This window comes from Trachemys scripta, chromosome 8 (assembly GCF_013100865.1).
Source record: "Trachemys scripta elegans isolate TJP31775 chromosome 8, CAS_Tse_1.0, whole genome shotgun sequence".
NCBI classification, from domain to species: Eukaryota; Metazoa; Chordata; order Testudines; family Emydidae; genus Trachemys; species Trachemys scripta.
In genome coordinates, this window is record NC_048305.1 from 94,861,407 (window position 1) to 94,884,951 (window position 23,545).

Sequence of the window (23,545 nt, forward strand, 5' to 3'; positions counted from 1 at the left end):
TGTTATATTATTAGATTTTCCTCTATCCAGAAGATTTAGTGGTGAGCAACCTGCCATGCTCTCAGCATTTCAGCAATAGTGCTCTGAAGATGAAATCTTACACAGATGTGTTTTAAAAAAGAAATATTGGAGATCATCCTAGAATTAATGAATGTGATGCATATTAGCTTTCTTAAATCTAAACATAATGAAGAACTGAACTGTTGATGACACTGGAAAGGTTTTAAAAGAGGAGGATAATCAAGTCCGGGATAATTAGACTTGCTATTTAAATATGCAAAAGGCATATCTGAAAAGGCAGAATGAAGTTATAGTGGCAGAAGACTAAGGTAAAAATGAATGGTAAGCAATAAAATCATATCTCCTTGATTTTATAAGTGTAAAATAATAAGCAGTATGGAATCACGGAGATTCAAACCCTAAGTAACCCATGTTACAAACCAACCGTAGTGCTTTTAGTACAGAGCAATGTAGCAAAATTTGGATCAGGGTTTCAGTCTGCCCCAAAGTTTGAGGATATTAAATCTGGGGCTTTGGTTCAGCTCATAGTTGAGCAAGATCAGCCATGAAGTTAGGATCCAGATTCAAATACTGAACCCTTTGCTCCAAAGTTTGAAACTGGGAGTTTTGGTGCAGCAGAATGTGTAGCATATAGTGAGATTTTTGTAACAAACATAACTGTTTATGTGAGTGTGATTGCTGTTTTGGTGTATCATGGTTTTTAAAATTGGACTCTACTCTACATCTGTAATTTGTGGACACATACAGTGTCAGTTGAACATGCTTCCAGTAGTCATCCATGTGGACATCCAAGTGATCTTAATTGTGCCTCTAGCTTATTGGTAATTCAAAAACAAGTTTGTGATTGTGTGTCCACCAAACTGGGGGCACAACAAAGTGGCTGGCCAAAAATATGGGCCAAAATATTTAAACTTGAGTTCCTAAATGTAGACACCTACCTACATGGCCTGCATTTTTTCAGAAAAACGGAGCACCTGCAGCTTAAAATGAAAACCAGACAACTTATTCAGGTGCCTTGCATATTTAATAAATTGTGTATTTAAGAGACATAGAGTCATTAAGGCATTTTGAAAATCCACCCAGAAATTGCCTAGAAGAAGCCAGAGACACCCTTTTAATGGTATGACTGTATAAATCAAAACAAATAAAGAAATATGGATCTAGATACTTAATTGTGGGTACTCATGTTTGAAAATGTTGGCTTTGGTTCTTATTCTCTCTCTCCAATCTGGACTTCCTAGCAATTTCTTTAACAAATATGACAAAGATCAGCATAAGCTGTTAGCATTTTAGGAGGAATAAACAATTTATATAGACATAGTTGGAAAATTGGGTATTTTTCCATAGAAAATTTCAACTTTATATTGAAAACCAAAACATTTTCAGCCAAAAACTACAAACATTTAACATGAAAATTTTCATGTACTTAACAATCCAGTTTTCTGTCAAAATATTTTGATGGAAAAATTTTGATCAGCCCTAAGTGGTATAAGCTTTTTTACAGTTTAGTTTTTGTCAAATATGTGTGCAGGACAGCAAATTAGGTATAACATGGCAGCAATAAAAACAAATGAAATTTTGGGTTGTGTATGCAGACATCTTATCACAGGCGTTGGGGATGTTGTCCCTGCCTGATACTGGTGATATGGCACTTAGAATACCAAGCAGTTCTGAGTATCTCAGTATCAGAAAGCTGTCCTCAAATTGGGGAGTTAAAACAAGAATTGAAGTGATTTGAGAATGCAGAGAGTGACTAAATGCTTATAGCAGTCGTTTGGCTACGGGTTTGTCTACACTGCTAATAAAAGATGTGTTCAGAACTTGGGTTAACTAACCCATATTAATTAACTCAGATTAAAATAGCAGTGAAGACACAGCAACGTGGCTTTTAACTCAGGAAAGCAGCTCAAGTTCACCCCCAGGCTCCCCTATAGGTAGGGCTCTACCAAATTCAGGGTCCATTGTGGTCAATTTCATGGTCATAGGATTTTAAAAATTGTACATTTCATCATTTCAGCTATTTAAACCTGAAATGTCATGGTGGTGTAACTGTAGGGGTCCTGATCCGAAAAGGAGTGATGGGCGGGTTGCGGTGCTGCTACCCGTACTTCTGCACTGCTGCTGGCAGCGGCGCTGCCTTCAGAGCTGGGCAGCTGGAGAGCGGTGGCTGCTGGCAGGAAGCCCAGCTCTGAAGGCAGAGCTGCTGGCAGCAGCAGCGCAGAAGTAAGGGTGGTATGGTATGGTGTTGCCACCCTTGCTTCTATGCTGCTACTGGCGGGGCGCTGCCTTCAGAGCTGGGCACCCGGCCAACAGTGGCTGCCCTCTGGCCGCCCAGCTCTGAAGGCAGCGCAGAAATAAGGGTAGCAATACCGTGGCCCTCCTAAAATAACCTTGCGACCCCCTGCAACTCCCTTTTGGGTTAGGACCCCCAATTTGAGACAGGCTGGTCTCCCCCCGTGAAATCTGCATAGTATAGGGTAAAAGCACACAAAAGACTAGATTTCGTGGTCCGTGACATGTCTTTCACAGCCATGAATTTGGTAGGGCCCTACCTATAGGCTTTAATTTGAGCTGCTAACCTGAGTTAAAAGCTGAGTTGTCTTCACTGCTATTTTAACCTGAGTTAGCAAATGTGGATTAGCTAACCCAAGGTAGGAACACCTCTTTTTGCAGTGTAGACATACCTTTTGTGAACGATACAAGCATTTGAAGGTTGTGAACAGTAAAGAGAGAGAGGATTTGTTTGAGATGTTTCCTAGCTGACATTTGAGGAAGGGTGATTCATGCTATATTAAGGAGGGGGGAAAGTCCTACCAGTGATGTCTATTTGAATGTGTAATAGTCCCCAGAGGGAAGAGATGGAAGTCCTATTTCTTGAATCACCTAAAAGTGCACTGGATGAAGAATATGTCAAGAACAACTCTGCATTGGTAGAAACATGAGTTAAGATGGTCTTCAAGGTCTTTCTCATCTCTGATTTCTATAATTCTGTCAATATTTTTCCTAATTAACTTAAGCGGGTAACATAAACATTGCATATCTTCCATAGCCAACATTAATACTACCTGCTGTTAATTTTATGGGATTAAAATCAGTCCATCCTAGGAGACAATTTTATTGCATGCTTCTTTATCTGACATGGTTTAATTGGAAAACGAATGCAGCCTTACCATACTGTGCTACGGTCCTGTCAGATTTCATGAGCTAAGGAAGGTCAGGCCTGATTAATACTGTACATGGCTAGGTAGCTTCCAAGGAACACCTTGGTGCGTAGGAAATATGTTGGTAACTCAGGAGTTGGCATTCTTCATTATGAGTTAGCTAGAGGGCACTCTGCTGCCAAAGTGCTGTATTGCAAATGAGAAATAAAATCGAGGTCTTGACCACGAGTAGTCATTAGAGTTCCCATGACAAAAGAGTAGGGGTGTTTAACCCAATTGTCCTGTCTAAATTCCAAATGGGGTAATTAAATTCTGCATTGCCAAATTCCCTCTGGCTTTAACTGGATTAGGTACTTTTCACCTTCAGACTTGAAACTCTGTTGTTTAACAACTACAGTTTTTCACCCAATGGATGTCTCCATTTCAGAGTGAGTGATGTGATTCCTATATGTAGTCTGCGTCAGTTTAAGCTTGCCAGATGCTGTGGGAGAGCCTTCATGGTACATAAATAAAAGGTAGTTTATTTACTCATTTGTGATTGATTGTCTGTGTCAGACTGAGTTTGGGGTTAAAAATAAAATAACCTTTGGCTGCTCTCTCTGCTTGAAAGCCTATGTTGAAAGTGTCAGCAAGAGCAGCTGTTATCTTTGCCAGATCCAGAAAATCCTCCCAGTTCGGTCAGGTGTTGACCTCCCTATAGTCATACACATCTTTCTCACCTCCAAGCTAGGCTGTGGTAATGCGATCGGAATCAGATTGCCTTTCAGTTTGATCTAGCCTGCTCCGTTTCAGAATGTGACCAGTTACTTGCTCCTTCAGGGCCTGATCCTGCACGGTGCTGAGCACGCTGGCTCTGATCCAGCAAAGCACTCAATCACATAACTTTAAGCAAGTGAGTAATTATCCCATTGGAATCAGGTAGGCTACTCATGAGCTTAAAGTTAAGCAAGTGCTCTGCTAGATTAGGGCCAGAATGCTGAGCACGTTGCAGGATCAAGTCTTTAAGGAGCAAGGAAATCGATTACACCTCCAAATGTATGCTGGCTGCCAGTGTGCCCATCAATTCAATTCAGGGCATTTGTTTATAAAGATCTTCATAATGTGTCCAGCTGTTTGTTTTATTTGTTTTTGGATTTATAATGTGAACCTTCCCCTCCCCCCCCATACACAATGTACTACTGCAGAGATTTTAATCCATGAATTGAGATATCCAGAAGGTTTAAATGGTGGCGAGAGCTTAGTGCCCGGTGCAAATCTGACCCTAGTTCATACAGAGAAGTTAATTTCTGGAAAATACAAACTCTTTCATGTGGATGTGTAATTTAGATTAGCTCACTTCATGGTTCACCTAGCCCTAATGATAGCTAAAGTTAGAACACATGAGCATCACTGGCCTGCTAATCTAAAATGTTTTACTCTGCATAAAAATGGAATGTATTAATTGGTTCACGTTAACTAAGTCTCAGTGCTATGTATGCTTGGATTTAGTTGCATTTTTCTGATGACAGAACTCTATCTGGCTTTTTTTTCTGACCCAGACATGTGTATCTTATTTATTCCTCTTAATCATGTCTGTGTTATCCTCACTTTACTCCTCTAAAAGAAAATCCAAAATATATAACTCCATATTGGACTTCAGGGATGCCTCTGTTGTACTTAAAAAATATTTTAAATATGGGCCTTTGGGCTTCTTGTTTTAGACTGAGTTAACGAACAACATAGTATAATACATGGGCTTTGGGAGAGTTGTCTTGCCATAGCCTCAGCAAAGATGTTTGAAAGAAGAACTATTTAGGAAGAGAAGACATCCTTATGTTAATTTCTTATCATTCTTATTAGAAACTGATACCCCTTCCATCTTATAGAATTTAATGCGGGATTATATCCCTGTTTAAAAATATAGAAATAATTCTATGCCCTATTAAATTCTATACATTTTAAAGCAATTTCTGTAGCATCCTATTTTTTCTTCTATAGTAAATTTTCTAGGACATTTCTGTATCTTGACAAAAAAACTATTTACTGTGGGCTTGATTGTCTTGAGGGTGCAAGAGGAGCTCCCCTCTCCTCCTCCTCCCATTGCACCCGCACAGGGGTTGGGCACAATCACAACACAAGGATTGTGTGCATCTAGTGCTGCTGCTGGGACGAGGCTCCCCAGAGAGCAAGGGCCAGAAAGGACCTGTTAGACCAGTGGTGGGAAACCTGCGGCCTGTCTGGGTAAACCGCTGGCAGGCTGCAAGAGAGTGTTTACATTGACTGTCTGCAGGCACGGCTGCCCGCAGCTCCCAGTGGCTGCGGTTCGCCGTTCCCAGCCAAAGGCTCCTCATTGCAGACTATGTGGATGATTTTTTAAATGTTTAGAAAGTAAGAGTGTGTTTCGGTGACACTATCAACCTGGCCAGGTCTATCAGCTTGCTGGACTGTCTTGCTGTTTAACAGTTTCTCTTCAGATCGTATAAATATTTCTCCACTATAATAATCCAGGGACTCTCTTTTGAGGTTTTAGTGTGGCAATATGTTTGTTTTATGAGTTCTTTCCATATGTCCCTAAGCTTGTCATTTAGGCCCTGACTGTGCAAATACCTGGTCTGAAGTGGACCTTTCAAGCTACATGGCGATTTCAATGGGATTTTTTCATGGACATAGAATCTGCATCTTTTTGCAGATTCAAAGGCCATAATCAATATGTTTTCACTGTGAATGATATAAGTGAGAAAATGATAGATAAAATTATTTCAAAACAAAATAACCCAAGCAAAAACTTCCCACAGGTTTAAGATTTGGTCCATCTTTTTGTACTGCGTACAATTTGAGACAAGGGCTATCTTCCTCTGTTTGGAAAACACCAGGTTAATTTTCAGCACTACTGTACGTAAATAATAACAGTAATGTGCAACTGCTTAGAATCGGAGATTTTAATGAAGGGATTTTGCACTTTTACTACAAATTGGATTTCCACTGATGTCAAAAAGTGACATAATGAGTGTTTAATGCACTCAGAAATAATTTGCTTATGAATTTCAACTCTGTTAAAATACTCTCTGTGAGCAGATAGCAGTTCTCTTAATTATTCATTATTTGAAATTATTAACCAATTTCTTTAGTAACTCATTTTTGGTCTGAAAGGCATTCTTGAACAGCTGTTTTGGGGAAAATATTTGAAATGTGTGCAGTGTTTGTTAGTTTCATAAATCACTTGGCATTGTTTCTGTTTTTGACTGGCTGATTTATGTAACTAAGCCGCACAGCACAATGTGTGATATTTTTTGGTGACTGGAAAATTGCTTTTGGTGAATATTTGAGCATAAAGTAAACTTTTCTCAAGTATTTGTGTGAGTAGATTTCAGTTGCTGGAATATTCAAAATACATATATTTATGCTGCAAAGAATGAGCACAAACAGTCAGAATAAATTCCATGTACAAATATACATAGAAAACCTTTTATATCTTACCCCTTGCTCTGTTAATCTGTGAACCAATGTAATAAATAAGTGCTTGGGTTTGTGGTAATCAATCATCAATCTGTTTACAGCGAGACGAAGTACTCTGATTAGTTTTCCTGATACTTGGCTGAATGGGAACAATGGTCACATAGAGAAAAGTAGTGGTGCATAAACAGCATGGCATGATTTTTCACTGTTGACATTAAGAAAGTTTGTTTTCTTTGCTGGAAGGAAATGAAATATTCAGCAATGCTAAGGGCACATTTTATAAGCCTAATTTTAAGACCATCTGAGCAAAACTAAAATGAGGCTTGGGAAAATTTAGTGTGAAATTCACCTCTCTGCTGAGACATCATGTTAAATACTATTTCAAAATAGGGCTGAAGTGAGTCTTTGCGCAGGCATTGTGCTGGCCTTCTTCGTAGGGCTGCATTTCACCCAAAGTGAATGAGAAACAGATCTTTAGTTCAGTCTCACTGGTAACATTGAGAAAATGATCTTGAAATAATATATATGTGAGGCAGCTGCACTTAGATATTATTCAGAGGGTAGGAAGTTAATACATTCACATTTGCTTCAGCTTACTTGGCCACTTCAAAATGTGAGAAGGCTGTCCAGGTCTTGTGACATAAGACTTTAAATTTTTAAACTCTCTAAGCCAATTAGAAGGCTGATTTTAAGAATATTGTAAGTAAAAAAGGTAGTGTCCCTGACATTGCTTTTACCTTCTCCCTGGGGATGTTGCTGACTGGCTACTTAGCACTTTCCTCTAGCATGATGATTACACCATCTCGCTTTAGTAATCATTTAACAGCTCTAATTACAGTATGCTGTGATCCCGGCTGTGTACTTTGTTCTTTGTCCCTTCTTAGTCTTTATCTCCCTTCCTTTTCTTCCTGGTGTTGAGAGGTTGCCAAATGAATATTTCTTCTTCAGCGTTGCAAAAAATAAATCCCAAAGACATAGCTTTGGTAATGTACAAATTTGCTTTTTGTGTTGCTTTAGAATTACAGTATTGTAAACTAGAGTTACAGGGCTTTCCTTCTGATCTCGCCTACACGAGTGTAACTCCGCCGACAGTCATGGAGTTCCACCAAGTTTATACTGATGTGCCTCCATTAAAATCAATGAAGTCACCCTATTATAGGCTGATGTATCTCCATGTTTTTATATTAGTGACTGTATTAGCCTTTAGTGAGTTACAATAGTATAAAACTATTGTAAGCGAGATCCGATTCAGGTCCTCTATTTGTGAAATATATGTCTTGGTGGTATTTGTTTGAGTGTGTTTCTTTGTTTGGTTTTCTTATACTGAAAACAGAAATTAGCATTTTTCCAGTGCTGTATAGACATATTAAAGTCTAGATATATTGCGGTCTTGCAGTAATACAAGTGACATGAAAAAGACAATCAGTTAATTGAGTTTCATTCCTAAAATAGTAGACTCCTACCCAAATCTGTGGGATTTCCTGTGCTGTTTGGGCACATACCCTTTTTGTCCTCTCTATTCTAATGAAAAGGGATGATGTTGAGTTTTTAAGTGTGTTTTTTTTGTGCCCTAATCTTCGTTATTTGTAATACCCTTTTAAAAGCTTTGGGGAAAAAAACAAACAAACATGGCTGGATGTGAGTGCTGATTTCTAAGCTCTTGGTGACAGAACATTAGATTACAAAAACAATATGTACTTTATTTAGGTCCCTTTTGCAGAACAACCCCCATAGGAGGGGAAACATTACTGTAAAGACTCACCTCATAGGGTATGTTTACACTGCAAATGAAGGTGTTGATTGTAGCCTGGGTAGGCACACCCATGCTAGCTTTGATCTAGGTAGCATGAATAACAATAATAGTGTAGGTGTGGTGGAATGGGCTTCAGCACAGGCCCACAACCCAAGTAGGTACCCAGGCTCCCCAATGAGCATGTACTCAGGTGGCTAGCCTGTGCTGAACCCCGTGATACAATGATTCAAGCCCATTGGGGAGCCTGGGTATGCACTTGCATTGCTAGCCTGTGCTGCCACAGTTATACTACCATTGTTACCTGTGCTTAGGGTGACCAGATGTCCCGATTTTATAGGGACAGTCCCGATTTTTGGGGCTTTTTCTTATATAGGCTCCTATTACCCCCCACCCCCTGTCCTGATTTTTCACACTTGCTGTCTGGTCACCCTAACTGTGCTAGCTAGATTAAAGCAATGGTATGGCTTACCATGCTACAGTCTCATCCACACTCGCCATACAGACACTCCCAGAGTTGGAGCTGCATTTTTCACTTCCAAGGGCAGAGACCTGAGACCACAAGTTTACAGCTGCCTATAAAACTCTGCCAGAGGGAGTGCAAAGCACAAGCCCACACGCCTCTCTCTACCTCCCTAGGGTCTCCTACCCCGTGAGTGCAAGGTTATTTCCTCAGGGGTGTTACATTCTCTCATAGTGAAGTAGAAGTACAGAATGGAGTTAGTACTGCTTTTAGTAGTATTAGCCCCATGCAGATTTCCAAGCTCGAGTATGCCATAGAGAGTGGCTTCTTCCCTATTCCATTCCCTCTTGCCCTGCAATGCCACTCAGCCTTGTGATATGTCAGATATTGGAAGCAGTGGGGCTACTCATGGTAGTTTTTCCCCCCCAAACAGCAGGATTCAAAAAGGGATTGGACATTTATAAAAATAACAAGAATATCCAGAGTTGTTATGATTCATAACAACAATTTTGAAAGGGATGTTAAACCTCATGTTTCAGGATCTAAGCCTATCTCTAACTATTAGAGAGTAGGATGAGACCTAATGTGGGGGACAGATTGCCTTACGTTTGCCTTCTTGTAGGGTCTTACAACTTTATCTGAAGCATCTCGTGTTGGCCATAATTGGAGAGCGAATGCTAGACACAGAGGATCTGGGGTCTGATCCAGTCTGGCAATTCCTGTGTTCTGAGTATTGGAATTTTTAAGTATTCTTTATTGAAATCATGTTGGAGATTTATGTTTTTTAGTGTTTTTCAGTTGTATTGAAAATCCTCCTAGGGAAATGGTTACTCCGTATGTCAGCCTTTGAGTGAATTCCTTAAATCTAGAGCTGATAAAAAATAAGAACTTCTGTCCCGGGGCAAATTCTCAGATTTCAAAACATGGCTTTGTCTTGATTTGGGATGGAAAGTCGAAATCTTAGAATTTTCTTGCAAAATGAAAATATTTTATTTTTACCTTATTGAAATGTTTAATTGTATTGGAAATGATAAATTCAAAATGAAGCACTTCTACCTTATTGAAATGAAACATTTTGATAATTTCCTGTTGAAAATTTTGATGAAATTGATATGTTATGGCAAAATGTTTTAATTTCACTGAATCCACATTTTCTAACAGAAATGTTTTCAGCTAGTTTATTTAAATCTAACAGTTTCCACAGAAAAATTAGTGAAGAAATATGTGAAGTTTTATATTGTGAAGAGCGACCTCCGGGAGGAATTTTGGAAATTATTGTTGCAGTCATTGGAATAGTAATAAACATCTTACTATTGGGATGCTTTATAGATCCTGGCTTCATAAAGCAACATTTTGGCCAGATCCTCCATGACTTTAATGGGGCTACACTGATTAAAATCAGTTGTGGATCTGGATTACATGCCTGCAAATTTGCCTTGGCATTAGGATAATGTGGCAGATTATAATCCACAATAAATTTAATAAAATTTGTTACTAGGCTCAGCTATATGAACCTTCTTGTAGCTGTTTTTTTAAATAAATAAATCTTCATATAGCAGGTGAATCTAGAATACGTAGAATCCCAAGGGAGTAAGTGAATTGGATTATTTTTTATGACTCCTGATTGCTAAGAAAGTAATTCCCTGATATTGGAAGACTAAGAATGATCCATCTGTGAAAGATAATTATGTCTTATTACAGACATGGTAGCGAAAGCATAATACAAATGCATTTTCTTTAGATCAGAGGATGGGGCAGAAGATTTTTGGGGCGGAGTATAGGAATCATGTAAAAATTTTCAGAGGAAAAATAACCACTTAAATAAGAAAAACAAATCGATAAATAATAACACTAAATAAGGGATGTCATAAATTGCCACGGTTTATGAAAATTGAGGGAGGAAATAAGACAAAGAAGTAATCTGCAACTAGTCAGAGGCGTGTTTTCTGTACAAAGTATATATTTTACTTCCTAAGACTCTGGCTTTTGTGTGTTTGTCTTATGAGGGGAAGAAATTGTTTATAGATTTCCAATTGTAACATCACATATCAAGTTTTCCTTTAACTATATGTGCTATATCTTTTAAACATCAGTAAAGAAATAATGTTTAAATAAAATTATTTAAATACTGAAATGCCACAACAGCATCGTTTGACTATCTCATTGCTGTCTAGAATTAGGCAAATGACAAAACTGGAAAAAAAGAGGCTAAACACATGCTACAGTTCAACCCCGATCATTGTCTTTTGCAGACAAGCCAACATTTTATGCAGTCTTTGCTTTTTTTTTATATAACAATTACAACATTTGTTTCTTGAAGGCAGGCCCCTCCACTTTCAGTCCTTTTTTCTTCCTCTGTCGTCTTTTTCTTCCATCACCTCATTGTCTCCATTTGCCTTCTGTCTGAGTCTCAAGGTCTCACCTTTCCATGTCTTTCTCCTTTTCTAGCTCTTGGTTAAAGTTAATGGAAAGACTCTCATTGACTTCAGTGGGCTTTGGATCAGGCCCTAAATTTTCACTTCTGGGCTAGTATAGTGCATCTTTTACAAGATTAGTGCTTTTATATGCACCTACTCCAGCAAGCTCCTCACCAAACTGGAGGACCATCTGTGGAAGTGGGCTGGGCGGGGTTCAATAGGGCATCTTCTGGTCAACAGCTGCTAAGGGACTCCACAAGACTCTGTCCCAGAAAAGAGCTCCAGGGCATCTCTCAGGAGTGTGAGGGGATTTTGGAAGAGTGAAGAGCATGTGCCATTTGCGCCACAAACTGTGGCTCCAGCGACCACCAAATGTGCATGAGTTTTTATAGTGGTTCTATGCTTTAATAGAATAAGATTTGCGCCTGTCTAGCAAGGCTTTTTCTCCTATCTTGTGAGCATTGCTGTATAATTGTTCTGTCATTTTTTCCTCTTTATTTTTTTATCCTTCTCCAATCACACTTCATTTAAGACCACTAGAATTGGTTGTATAGCCGTTACCTTGTGAGCACCCAAGTTGGGCACCTTAGAGCAAAGGAAACTGATTTCTAACCATGAGGGAGCTGAAGGTAGTAGCTTGAGTATTTGGTCAAAGCAAGGTGGGGAGCTGGGCTTCTCCTCCCCAGAAGACACTTGGAGGAAGCTACCATACACCAGTTTCGGTATGGGGAGAACCAAAAGACCTGGGTGACGACAACTTTAATTAAAAATCCTTTCAAAGGCTTTTTTTTTTTTTTTTTTTGCTTTCATGTTGATAGACATGAAACAGCTTTTGTGCAGGTGGGGAAATTCTTTACATTTTGAATTGTGAATCCCTGAAGAGAATTCATAGATAAACCCAGGAAGGACCATTCTGACCATCTTGTCTGACCTCCTGCATACCACCGGCCAGAGAAATCACCTAATAATTCCCGCACTGAGCCCAATAGCTTGTGGGTGAAAGTAAAAAATGATTTGAAGGAGATCATTTTAATTTTTGTAAGTGCAGAAAGAAAACCCAGGATGATGCATTTCATCAATTTTACAGTATAGAAAATGTGCAACTTCTGCTACTCTTTCAACTGTAAAGTAGAGTTCAAAAAATTCCTTCATTAAAGCTCTAGGTATTATGCTGTTGTAAGAACAATAGAGGATACAGGCTCAGTACTTCTCTCAGAATTAGAAGCCAATTAATTCCAAAATTTCTTGATTGTAGTACTGCTGCATGCACTTAATGAGGGAATGGTAATTGTCAGTATTTTGTTAAAGTGAAGACACGTGACTCTCCTTTAGCAAAATCTGAAGCATGCATATAACATCTTAATAACTGCGGCAGTGGTAAGGCACAACCAGGAAATTGTTAGTCGGTAAATGTAAGACGGTGGGATTTAAAAAAAAAACAAAATTGTATGTCTTTAACTAGAGAGAGCACTGGAAGAGCTGCTTAGAGGAAATAGCATCTCATTGATGAAACACATGGCGCAGTACTTCCCACAGTTGGAAGACTATGGTATTTATTAACAGTGACCTAGATTGGAGGAGACCATAAAAGCTGCTGCTGCGAAGAACAGATTGACTGACTGCCATTCTGCTCTGGATAATAAACAGCTGAAATATGGACAGTGTATGAAAGTTTACTAACACAGCTTTACACAAAGACCTACAGTTTGAGCAAGAAGGAGGCATTACTGCAATGAACTCATTTTGAACTATACTTTAGTCTGGAATTTACAGATGTTTACATCCAGCCATTTGATTTTACCTAGACATCTATTGTTTTATTTGAGCGTGTATCAAATTAGGAGGATATGGCCTGACTATATTTTTAAGTAAATTAATATGTAAACCTGTCCAAACATAGATGTTTGTTTATTTAAAATGTTGCTCACTGGGATAGCCTCATGAGGTACACATCTTTTTTTTCCATTGAAGTTCTGGTAGGAAATGGTCCTATACTGTAACTTTTACAGTAGAACCTTAGAGTTCCGAACACCTCGGGAATGGAGGTGGTTCATAACTCTGAATGTTTGCAACTCTGAACACAACGTTGTGGTTGTTCTTTCAAAAGTTTACAACTGAACAGTGACCTAATACAGCTCTGCAATTTTACTATGCAGAATAAAAATCATAGAATCATAGAATCATAGAATATCAGAGTTGGAAGGGACCTCAAGAGGTCATCTAGTCCAACCCCCTGCTCAAAGCAGGACCAATTCCCAGCTAAATCATCCCAGCCAGGGCTTTGTCAAGCCGGGCCTTAAAAACCTCCAAGGAAGGAGACTCCACCACCTCCCTAGGTAACGCATTCCAGTGTTTCACCACCCTCCTAGTGAAATAGTTTTTCCTGATATCCAACCTGGACCTCCCCCACTGCAACTTGAGACCATTGCTCCTTGTTCTGTCATCTGCCACCACTGAGAACAGCCGAGCTCCATCCTCTTTGGAACCCCCCTTCAGGTAGTTGAAGGCTGCTATCAAATCCCCCCTCATTCTTCTCTTCTGGAGACTAAACAATCCCAGTTCTCTCAGCCTCTCCTCATAAGTCATGTGCTCCAGACCCCTAATCATTTTTGTTGCCCTCCGCTGGACTCTTTCCAATTTTTCCACATCCTTCTTGTAGTGTGGGGCCCAAAACTGGACACAGTATTCCAGATGAGGCCTCACCAATGTCGAATAAAGGGGAACGATCACGTTCCTCGATCTGCTGGCAATGCCCCTACTTATACAGCCCAAAATGCCGTTAGCCTTCTTGGCAACAAGAGCACACTGTTGACTCATATCCAGCTTCTCGTCCACTGTGACCCCTAGGTCCTTTTCAGCAGAACTGCTACCTAGCCATTCGGTCCCTAGTCTGTAGCAGTGCATGGGATTCTTCCGTCCTAAGTGCAGGACTCTGCACTTGTCCTTGTTGAACCTCATCAGGTTTTTTTCTGCCCAATCCTCTAATTTGTCTAGGTCCCTCTGTATCCGATCCCTACCCTCTAGTGTATCTACCACGCCTCCTAGTTTAGTGTCATCTGCAAACTTGCTGAGAGTGCAGTCCACACCATCCTCCAGATCATTAATAAAGATATTAAACAAAACCGGCCCCAGGACCGACCCTTGGGGCACTCCACTTGAAACCGGCTGCCAACTAGACATGGAGCCATTGATCACTACCCGTTGAGCCCGACGATCTAGCCAGCTTTCTATCCACCTTACAGTCCATTCATCCAGCCCATACTTCTTTAACTTGGTGGCAAGAATACTGTGGGAGACCGTATCAAAAGCTTTGCTAAAGTCAAGAAATAACACATCCACTGCTTTCCCCTCATCCACAGAGCCAGTTATCTCATCATAGAAGGCAATTAGGTTAGTCAGGCACGACTTCCCCTTTGTGAATCCATGCTGACTGTTCCTGATCACTTTCCTCTCCTCTAAATGTTTCATAATTGATTCCTTGAGGACCTGCTCCATGATTTTTCCAGGGACTGAGGTGAGGCTGACTGGCCTGTAGTTCCCCGGATCCTCCTTCTTCCCTTTTTTAAAGATGGGCACTACATTAGCCTTTTTCCAGTCATCTGGGACCTCCCCCGATCGCCATGAGTTTTCAAAAATAATGGCTAATGGCTCTGCAATCTCACCCGCCAACTCTTTTAGCACCCTCGGATGCAGCGCATCCGGCCCCATGGACTTGTGCACGTCCAGTTTTTCTAAATAGTCCTGAACCACTTCTTTCTCCACAGAGGGTTGGTCACCTTCTCCCCATGCTGTACTGCCCAGTGCAGCAATCTGGGAGCTGACCTTGTGCGTGAAGACAGAGGCAAAAAAATCATTGAGTACATTAGCTTTTTCCACATCCTCTGTCACTAGGTTGCCTCCCTCATTCAGTAAGGGGCCCACGCTTTCCTTGATTTTCTTCTTGTTGCTAACATACCTGAAGAAACCCTTCTTGTTACTCTTAACATCTCTTGCTAACTGCAACTCCAAGTGTGATTTGGCCTTCCTGATTTCACTCCTGCACGCCTGAGCAATATTTTTATACTCCTCCCTGGTCATTTGTCCAATCTTCCACTTCTTATAAGCCTCTTTTTTGCATTTAAGATCAGCAAGGATTTCACTGTTTAGCCAAGCTGGTCGCCTGCCATATTTACTATTCTTTCTACACATCGGGATGGTTTGTTCCTGCAACCTCAATAAGGATTCTTTAAAATACAGCCAGCTCTCCTGGACCCCTTTGCCCTTCATGTTATTCTCCCAGGGGATCCTGCCCATCTGTTCCCTGAGGGAGTCAAAGTCTGCTTTTCTGAAGTCCAGGGTCCATATTCTGCTGCTCTCCTTTCTTACTTGTGTCAGGATCCTGAACTCGACCATCTCATGGTCACTGCCTCCCAGGTTCCCATCCACTTTTGCTTCCCCTACTAGTTCTTCCCTGTTTGTGAGCAGCAGGTCAAGAAAAGCTTTGCCCCTAGTTGGTTCCTCCAGCACTTGCACCAGGAAATTGTCCCCTACACTTTCCAAAAATTTCCTGGATTGCCTGTGCACCGCTGTATTGCTCTCCCAGCAGATATCAGGGTGATTAAAGTCTCCCATGAGAACCAGGGCCTGCGATCTGCGAAAATGCTGCTTTCCCTTTATTTTTTTTAGTAGTTTACGATTAACACAGTATTGGACAGTATTTGCTTTTTTCTTTTTTTTTTTTTTGGTCTCTGCTGCTGCCTGATTGCATATTTCTGGTTCCAAATGAGGTTTGTGGTTGACTGGTCAGTTTGTAACTTTATTGTTTGTAACTCTGAGGTTCTGCTATAGCTTACTTCACTGCAGTCCAAACAGTACCATTTGGGCCACTCCATCTAAAATAGATGACACATCTGTTGTTCATTTGCATGGATTTTTATGGGATTAAAACTTGCTTAATTCCTAACAATGTGGGTTCTCTCTGGTCTTCTGTGACGTTTTCTTTGTTTTGAGGGCGACTATTATGGGTAGGACCCTACCAAATTCATGGCTATGAAACTTGCGTCACGGATCATGAAATCTGGTCCTTTGTGTGCTTTTACCCGATACTATACAGATGTCTCAGGGAGGAAACCAGCGTTTCTCAAATTGGGGGTCCTAACCCAAAAGGGAGTTGCAGGAGGGTCACAAGATTATTTTAGGGGGATCGCAGTATTGCCACCCTTACATCTGTGCTGCCTTCAGAGCTGGGCAGCTGGAGCGCGGCGGCTGTTGGCCGGGCACCAAGCTCTGAAGGCAGCTCCCCACCAGCAGCAGTGCAGAAGTAAGGGTGGCAACACCATACCATGACATCCTTACTTCTGCGCTGCTGCCTTTACAACTGGGCCGCTGGAGAGTGGCAGCTGCTGACTGAGGTCCCAGCTCTGCAGGCAGCAGTGCAGAAGTAAGGGGGCAATATCATACCAGGCCATCCTTACTTCTGTGCTGCTCTCTGCCTTCAGAGCTGGGATCCCAGCCAGCAGCCTGTGTTCTTCAGCAGCCCAGCTCAGAAGGCAGTGCCACCGCCAGCAGCAGCACAGACGTAAGGGTAGCAGTACCGCAACCCCCCCTACAATAACCTTATAACCCCCCACAGCTCCTTTTTGGGTCAGGACCCCTACAATTCCAACATCGTGACATTTCAGATTTAAATAGCTGAAGTCATGAAATTTACGATTTTTAAAATCCCATCACTGTGAAATTGACCAAAATGGACCTTGAATTTGGTAGGGTCCTAATTACACATTAATCGTTTGTCATTTGTCTAGTAAAGTAGCTCTTAGTGCATCTTGCAGGATGTATTATATTCTTTTAACTTTTAGATAAAATATATAAACACAAATCGTTGGGGTGGGGGGAGAAAGCCAGGCACTCTGACAATTGGTTTCATTATCCTTATCTCTTTAAGTGCTGTTGAACTGAAAATATTAAGGAAACAATGTGAAAATATTAAGTGAAAATATCCCCTCCACTTGTGTTAGTGGAATGGAACTGGTGAAAAATTCTATTCCAAGAATGACCTGTCATCCAATCAGCCATTCGCTTATTTTCATCTCTTCTTTTTGCTTTCCCTTAACTAGGAAAGGTAAATTAAAGTTCCTTTGGGCTTCAAAGTTTTCTGAGGATGTTGTTTTAACAGGCGGCATGACTTTGTAGAGATTCTTTTTTGTTTGCATGTTTTACTTACTCATTAGAGTTTCTAGGGGAGGAGCAAGGAACTTTATATTTTTAAATCAGTTTGGCAGACTTTGAACAGCTATCCTTGCATGTTATATAATTCTCATACAGATTTGAAGAGCTCATTAAAGAAAAAATCCCTGACACACTTCAGGAATATTAAATCACTTCAGATAGTGCATAGAATGTAATGTTATTGAAGCATTTCAAAATGTTAAAAGAGCTTAGATTTAAAAGTGCAAGTGGCTTCAGAGCCTTTGCTGTGAAAAGTGATTTAAACTGTCAAATTTATTCCAAGTTTTGAAGAGCTTTAATCTCCTAAATTGCAAAGAACTGAATTTCTTAATAATTACAAGTTTGTTTGCACTGCATACTCAGAACTCTGGACTAGATGCTTCTTTCTGCTATGCAAAGGGGAGCGAACACACACCATTCATGAAGTATCAGGGGGTAGCCGTGTTAGTCTGTATCCACAAAAACAAAAGGAGTCTGGTGGCACCTTAAAGACTAACAGATTTATTTGGGCATAAGCGTTCGTGGGTAAAACAGTCTTTAAGGTGCCACCAGACTCCTTACCATTCATGAAGAAATGTGTCCGAGGAACTCATAAGAAGGAAAAGGAAGGTATGGAGCCTCTTGCCAGGTAACCACTGGCAGCGTTCTTCTGTGGTGACAACCTGGGAAAGTGACCAGCCAGGAGGGCGAGGTAGTGCTATGGAGTAGTCACTGTTCACAGCATGCTCACATAATAACCAGCCATATCTTAGGCAGCAAATCGCTGGCGTTCATTGCTGCCCCTCTGCAGCTTTACTCCACCAGAAAAGTGCAGGGAGTCAACAGAAGCATAGTGACTGAGAAAGATGGCCATCCTGCTAAGGGGACATGTAGTACCTGATTAGGAGAGCAGTGGGGGCAGATCTTCCAAGGGGAAGGCCTGGCAGGGGGAGCAGACATTCCACTGGAGATCTGTTTTATGCAGAGCCAGGATTCCAAATGGATCTTTGCATTCTTCATGGCTCAGTAGCTAAGCTCCCCATTCCTTCTTTGCATTCATTAATGCCCCACCCACACCATTTGGACCACCTTTTGCAGTAACTTCTCCAATAAGATGTATTTTTGCGTAAGTAGAGGAGTAAGCATAACATTTTAAAAACTAAAGGTGTATTCTGTTTATGCTTCTAAACTGTTTAAAACTTAAATGATAGGTTGCTCTGTTTTCTTTTTAGCAGGCATTGCATTACAGAAATTCCAAAACTGTGTCCTGTATAAAGTTTTTGGGGGGGAGAAGGGGAAGTCGTATTTAGAGAGGAAGGAATGTCTACGCTGCAGTTAAGAAACCTGCGTCTGGCTCTAGGACCCCAGGCTCCAGCCTGAGCTTGAACGTCTACACCACAATTAAACAGCCCCTTAGTCTGAGCCCTTTGAGCTCTAGTCAGCTGGCACAAGCCAGCCACGGGTGTCTAACTGCAGTGCAGACATACCTGAAGGACTGTCTTGTCATTAAGACACTGGACAGAGACTGGTTTCAAATCTTGGCTTTGCAACAGACTTCCTGTGTGGCCTTGGACAAGTTGCTCATCTCTCTGTGCCTCAGTTCCCCATCTGTAACATAGCACAATAATTCTTCCTGTCTGCCAGCCTTTATTTGTCATGTCTATTCAGACTATAAACTCTTCAGAGCAGGGACTGTCTCGTTATGTGTTGGTACAACACACTGGAACACCTAGCAGAAATGAGACCCTGGTCATGGACAGGGCCTACAGATACTGTTGTAATACAAATGCTGAATAATGTTACAAATTGTTTAATGCAACAAATAAACTGACAGTTTATCCAAGGAGTATGTGACTATATGCAATAGTGCTTGTAATGTTACAGAAATACAGATCATTACGTTTTCTAAAAAGCTATCATAATTCTATACATATAGTAATTAAGACCCTGATGTTTATTTTCTGGCCTTTGATTTATGAAAACATTCTGATATTAAAAGTTAATGGAGGTGGGCACAAACTGCAAGGTTCAGTTACAGAAGTGGAGTCAAATTTTCCCCAAGGTTTGGGTATGATCTGAACCAGGGTTTAGCTTCAGTCTCATCTCTAAAAGTTTAATCTCGAACTATTGAATTGTCAGTCCCATCTCAGGGCCAGGTTATGCCAACTTTATTCCAGTTGAATTGTTCCTTAATCCATCAGTAGCTCTGCTGAAGAAAATTGGGTTATTGACAAAGTGAGGTACTACTCAGTCTGAGGATGGGTGGCACAATATAGCCCATATTTTTCACCTGATTATGTCTACATTAACAGAATCCTTAAGGCTTGTTTGAAAGAAAAGGTATATAGAAAATTCAAATGGAATCTTCCATGTATTTTGAGAACATACTTTATTACAAACATTTACTAAGGTACTGTGAATGGGAATGTATTTTGTTTTATGGTAATGTTATTCCCTTTACGTGCATAGCCCCTTTTAGTTCTCCATGACTTTTCCAATCCAAACCAGTCCAAAATGGACCCCTCAGTGTCCCCTGCCCATTCATTCTGGGGAACCAATAGTTTCTCTCAACTGCTGCTGCTTCTCAGATTTCCACAATTGTTGTTTCTCCTTCTCCAGCTAGGGAAAGCAGTCCAGCAGCTGCTGTAAAACAGCCTGCAGAAAATACTTACTTAGCTAGCTAGCAAATGTTGCTCAACCTTTGGACCCTATTTGTGTCCCTCCATGACCCACTTAAATTCCACCAACTCAGTCAGTCACCTCACAGCTGCTGCCAAGACACTGATCTAGCCTGCTGATCAACCCGGTCACATTGTTGACTGAATACCATAATATGTACTCATTTTAGCGAGGCAGCGCTGTCTAATGCAGGGTCCTCAATCAGGGGGTTGTGATGAACAGTTCCAGCAGGGTCACAACCACCCTCCCTTTCTCTATGGTTAAAAGGGCATGGGGTCCTGAAACTCTTTTCTCTTGCAGTGTGGTATCATAGTGTGAAAAAGGTTGAGAATGGCCGAGCTAGTGGGCTAAGAGACCACTGGTGGGAGGAATCTGAGCTCAGGTCCCCTTAATCACCAGCCACATTAGCTGGTCAGGTGCAAGTGGTGAATAAGGGACTCCATGAAAAGAGGTGAAGTAATTTACTCCTTCCCCAGGACAAGGGAGGAGCAGAGGAGGAGTTGTGAATCTGAGTCTCATGATTGATTCTCTGGGTTGCTCCTGGAGCAGCTGAATTACACACCACGCCTAACCAAGAGCAGGTTGTATTCTCTCTGCCCCATCTGAGATAATATTATCTCATTTGAATTATTAGGGTTAATAATTAGTTAGTGATTGCAAAGTGCTTTGAAGGGAAAATTGCTATCTGAGTTCTAAGAATTACCATGATTTTCTTTTAAATAAAACGTAGAAAACAGATTCTGCTACACTGGGTAGCACCTTATTTGAAAAGTCTCAGCGGGACTACCAGTGGAATAAGATACTACTCAACACGAGTAAGTGTATAAGAATCTGGCCCATCAGGTTTATTTTTCTGTATATGCTCAAGAAAATAAGGGCATAGGTATGGACCTCACAAAAAGACAAAACTCAAAACTTAGTATTTATACACTCAATCAAGTAATACATTTTATTTTGGAAACATGAAATTTTAAAACTAACATTCATGTGGGTTAGTTATCTGTGACTTCTCCCCATATCTCCCGGATCCTACTGTCCTCCTATAGACCCAGAAAGCATTTTAGATTCCTTTGACAACTTTTTTCTCTTTTTTAACTCAGAAAATGACGGTTAGTGTTTGTTTGTTTGTTTGCAGCACTCAAAAGGAGTGAATGAGATGAGCTATCTGGGTTATAGTATCTGAAGGGCTAAGTTATTCTCTTGGAGAGCCATTCTAAATGAGCCTGACCGAGACACTGGATCTGTGTGAAGAAGACTAAGGATATAATAGGATGTCAACTGAGACAGAACTTCCAGTGGCTGTTAAAACCAGCGCAAAGAAAGACTCCAAAAAGAAAGGTAGTAAGTCCGATTCTCTTTATATTTAATGAAACACTGGTTTTCTTTTACACTTTAATGTATCATAAGCATGCCCAATCCTGTGCTCCTTGTGCAGGTCAAACTGGTGTTAACTTCAATAGAGTTTTGTCTGCTTAGGAAGCATCAGATCTGGTTCTTTCTGTATTCAAAAAAATATCACTTTTAAAACAAATAAGATGCAGAAACACCCTAAGTTACTGCATTATGCTTTATTAGTTTTCTACTTTATAAGCGTGTTGTATTTGTTTTGTTGTGCAAAATAGATAATCTAAATTCTTTACTTCAAAAGTATTGGTTTAGCCACTTTTAGCAAAAACTGTTTTTATTTTGTTAGATTTTTTTTGTTGGCAAATAATTCTACTAAATGTTTTGTTTGTGTCATTTTGAACTGAACAAAAGAGGTTAAATGCCCTACTCAGCCTCATAGTTTGAATCTTATGCTAGGATCTGCATAAAAGACAACAGGATTCTTAAGGGAGACTTACTCCACTAAACCTTCTTTTGGGGTAGACTTCCTACTACTGGGACCTGACCCACAAAATCCCAGCTAGATTTGGAAGTCCATTAAGCACCTTTAATTATATGTTTAGGAAGAGAGAAGATAAATTAGAAACTTTTTGTTATGAGAACTCTTGAGCTATTGGTCTAAATGCATGAAACGAGATTATGAATTTAACAGACAAACATTAAACATCGTGGTTTAGCTTTGGACAGATAATATTGGAGCTTTGTGGTAGCTGAGAAGGCATTATGTAGATCAGAGATTCCCAAACTTTTATTTGCTATGCCTGCCTTTGGAGAGTCATATCCCATGTGTGCCTCCCCTGCCCCCTAGCCCTGTCTCCAAGCCCTCTGCTTGACTCCCTCCAGCTTCCTTGCTCTCATTCTGCCAGCTGATTGCTCCCTCAAGTAGCCATAGCCAGCTCCTCTTTCTCCCCGGCTGCACCGCGATCCCTATCAGGCAGCACCCCGCTGACTCTACTCACTGGCTCCCGCTGCTTCCTCCATGCTGCTGCTGCCTGGACCCTGCTCCCTGTGCCGCTTCCTGTTGCCACTGGCCCAGAGTCTGGGACACGTACAGGAAGGGGTGGGGTCCTGGTGGTAACAGACATTCTGGGAGCTGTCTTGCTCTCCAGTCCCCCTTCTGGGGCCTCCCCTTGTGTGCCGGCTGCTGGACCACTGTGCACAACCCACTGCTGGAAAACCTATGATGTCAATGTAAAGAGGTCCCCTCCCTTGCCAAGATGTACAGCTGAAAGTAGAGCCGGTCAAATTATTCATAACCAACAATACTTATTTTCTCTTGGCAATTAATTCCACATCTCTTAATCTCTTTGTTTAATATTCACCAAATATGGTTCAGGCAAACACAAATTTCGGCAGATTGGTTGTTTACGCACTGTGATTACTCTATTTGTGGTTTGTGATTGGTAATTTAAGTCACATGGCATTGCGTCTGCTCCATGAATGAATTGGTGAAACTTTTGAAAATAACAAATAATTCGCTTAGGGATTGAGTTTTAGATGATTAATTTGTGCTAAAATTCATGCAACTTTCCAGATGCACAAACATCGTCACAAATCTTCAGGAGCTGAATACTTTGTAGACTTATCCCCACGAATGCAAATGAACAGGACTCAGTGCCATTACTGATGAGAATATTCACAAAATATGTTGTATATGATGTGACCAGCTCTAGCAGGAGTCTCCCTTCTCTCCGTCATGGAGAAGTGGCTGAAAAGTGATCAGTGTACAGCAGTAAAACATCTCCAGAATTAATCATTTTCTGTACTGAATGTATAAGTCTGACTGCTTTGAATAACCACCAACAGGCTGCCGGGGTCACAGTAGAATAGGTTTTTTGGACAGGCTATGTATAAAATTCAGGTAATGTATTACCTGTTCAAATCCTAGGTCGTGAAAGTGAGAAGAAACTTGATTTGTTCATTACTTTTCATTGGTTCATGTCACACCATGTATATCTCAGCAAATGAGCCCTAACCTAGAACAGTGTGATATGATGGACATTTGGAAAAAATTGTGTTTTTTAGGTTCATTAACTGACATCAGAGG

At 40.7% G+C, this 23,545-nt stretch overlaps 1 protein-coding gene across 8 annotated transcripts in view; it reads left to right on the forward strand.

The window, feature by feature from the left end:
* DAB1 (DAB adaptor protein 1) overlaps positions 1-23,545 on the forward strand; it is a 706,595-nt gene that overhangs the window by 502,311 nt on the left and 180,739 nt on the right. For 7 of the 8 annotated variants that reach the window (XM_034779101.1, XM_034779102.1, XM_034779096.1 and 4 more), the window contains one exon: positions 21,248-21,450. In XM_034779101.1, coding sequence (XP_034634992.1) covers positions 21,384-21,450 — 67 coding nt within the window. In that variant the 5' untranslated portion in view covers positions 21,248-21,383. Of the gene's footprint in view, positions 1-7,506; positions 7,601-21,247; positions 21,451-23,545 lie in introns of those variants that run through there. The other variant, XM_034779099.1, reaches the window with a different exon arrangement.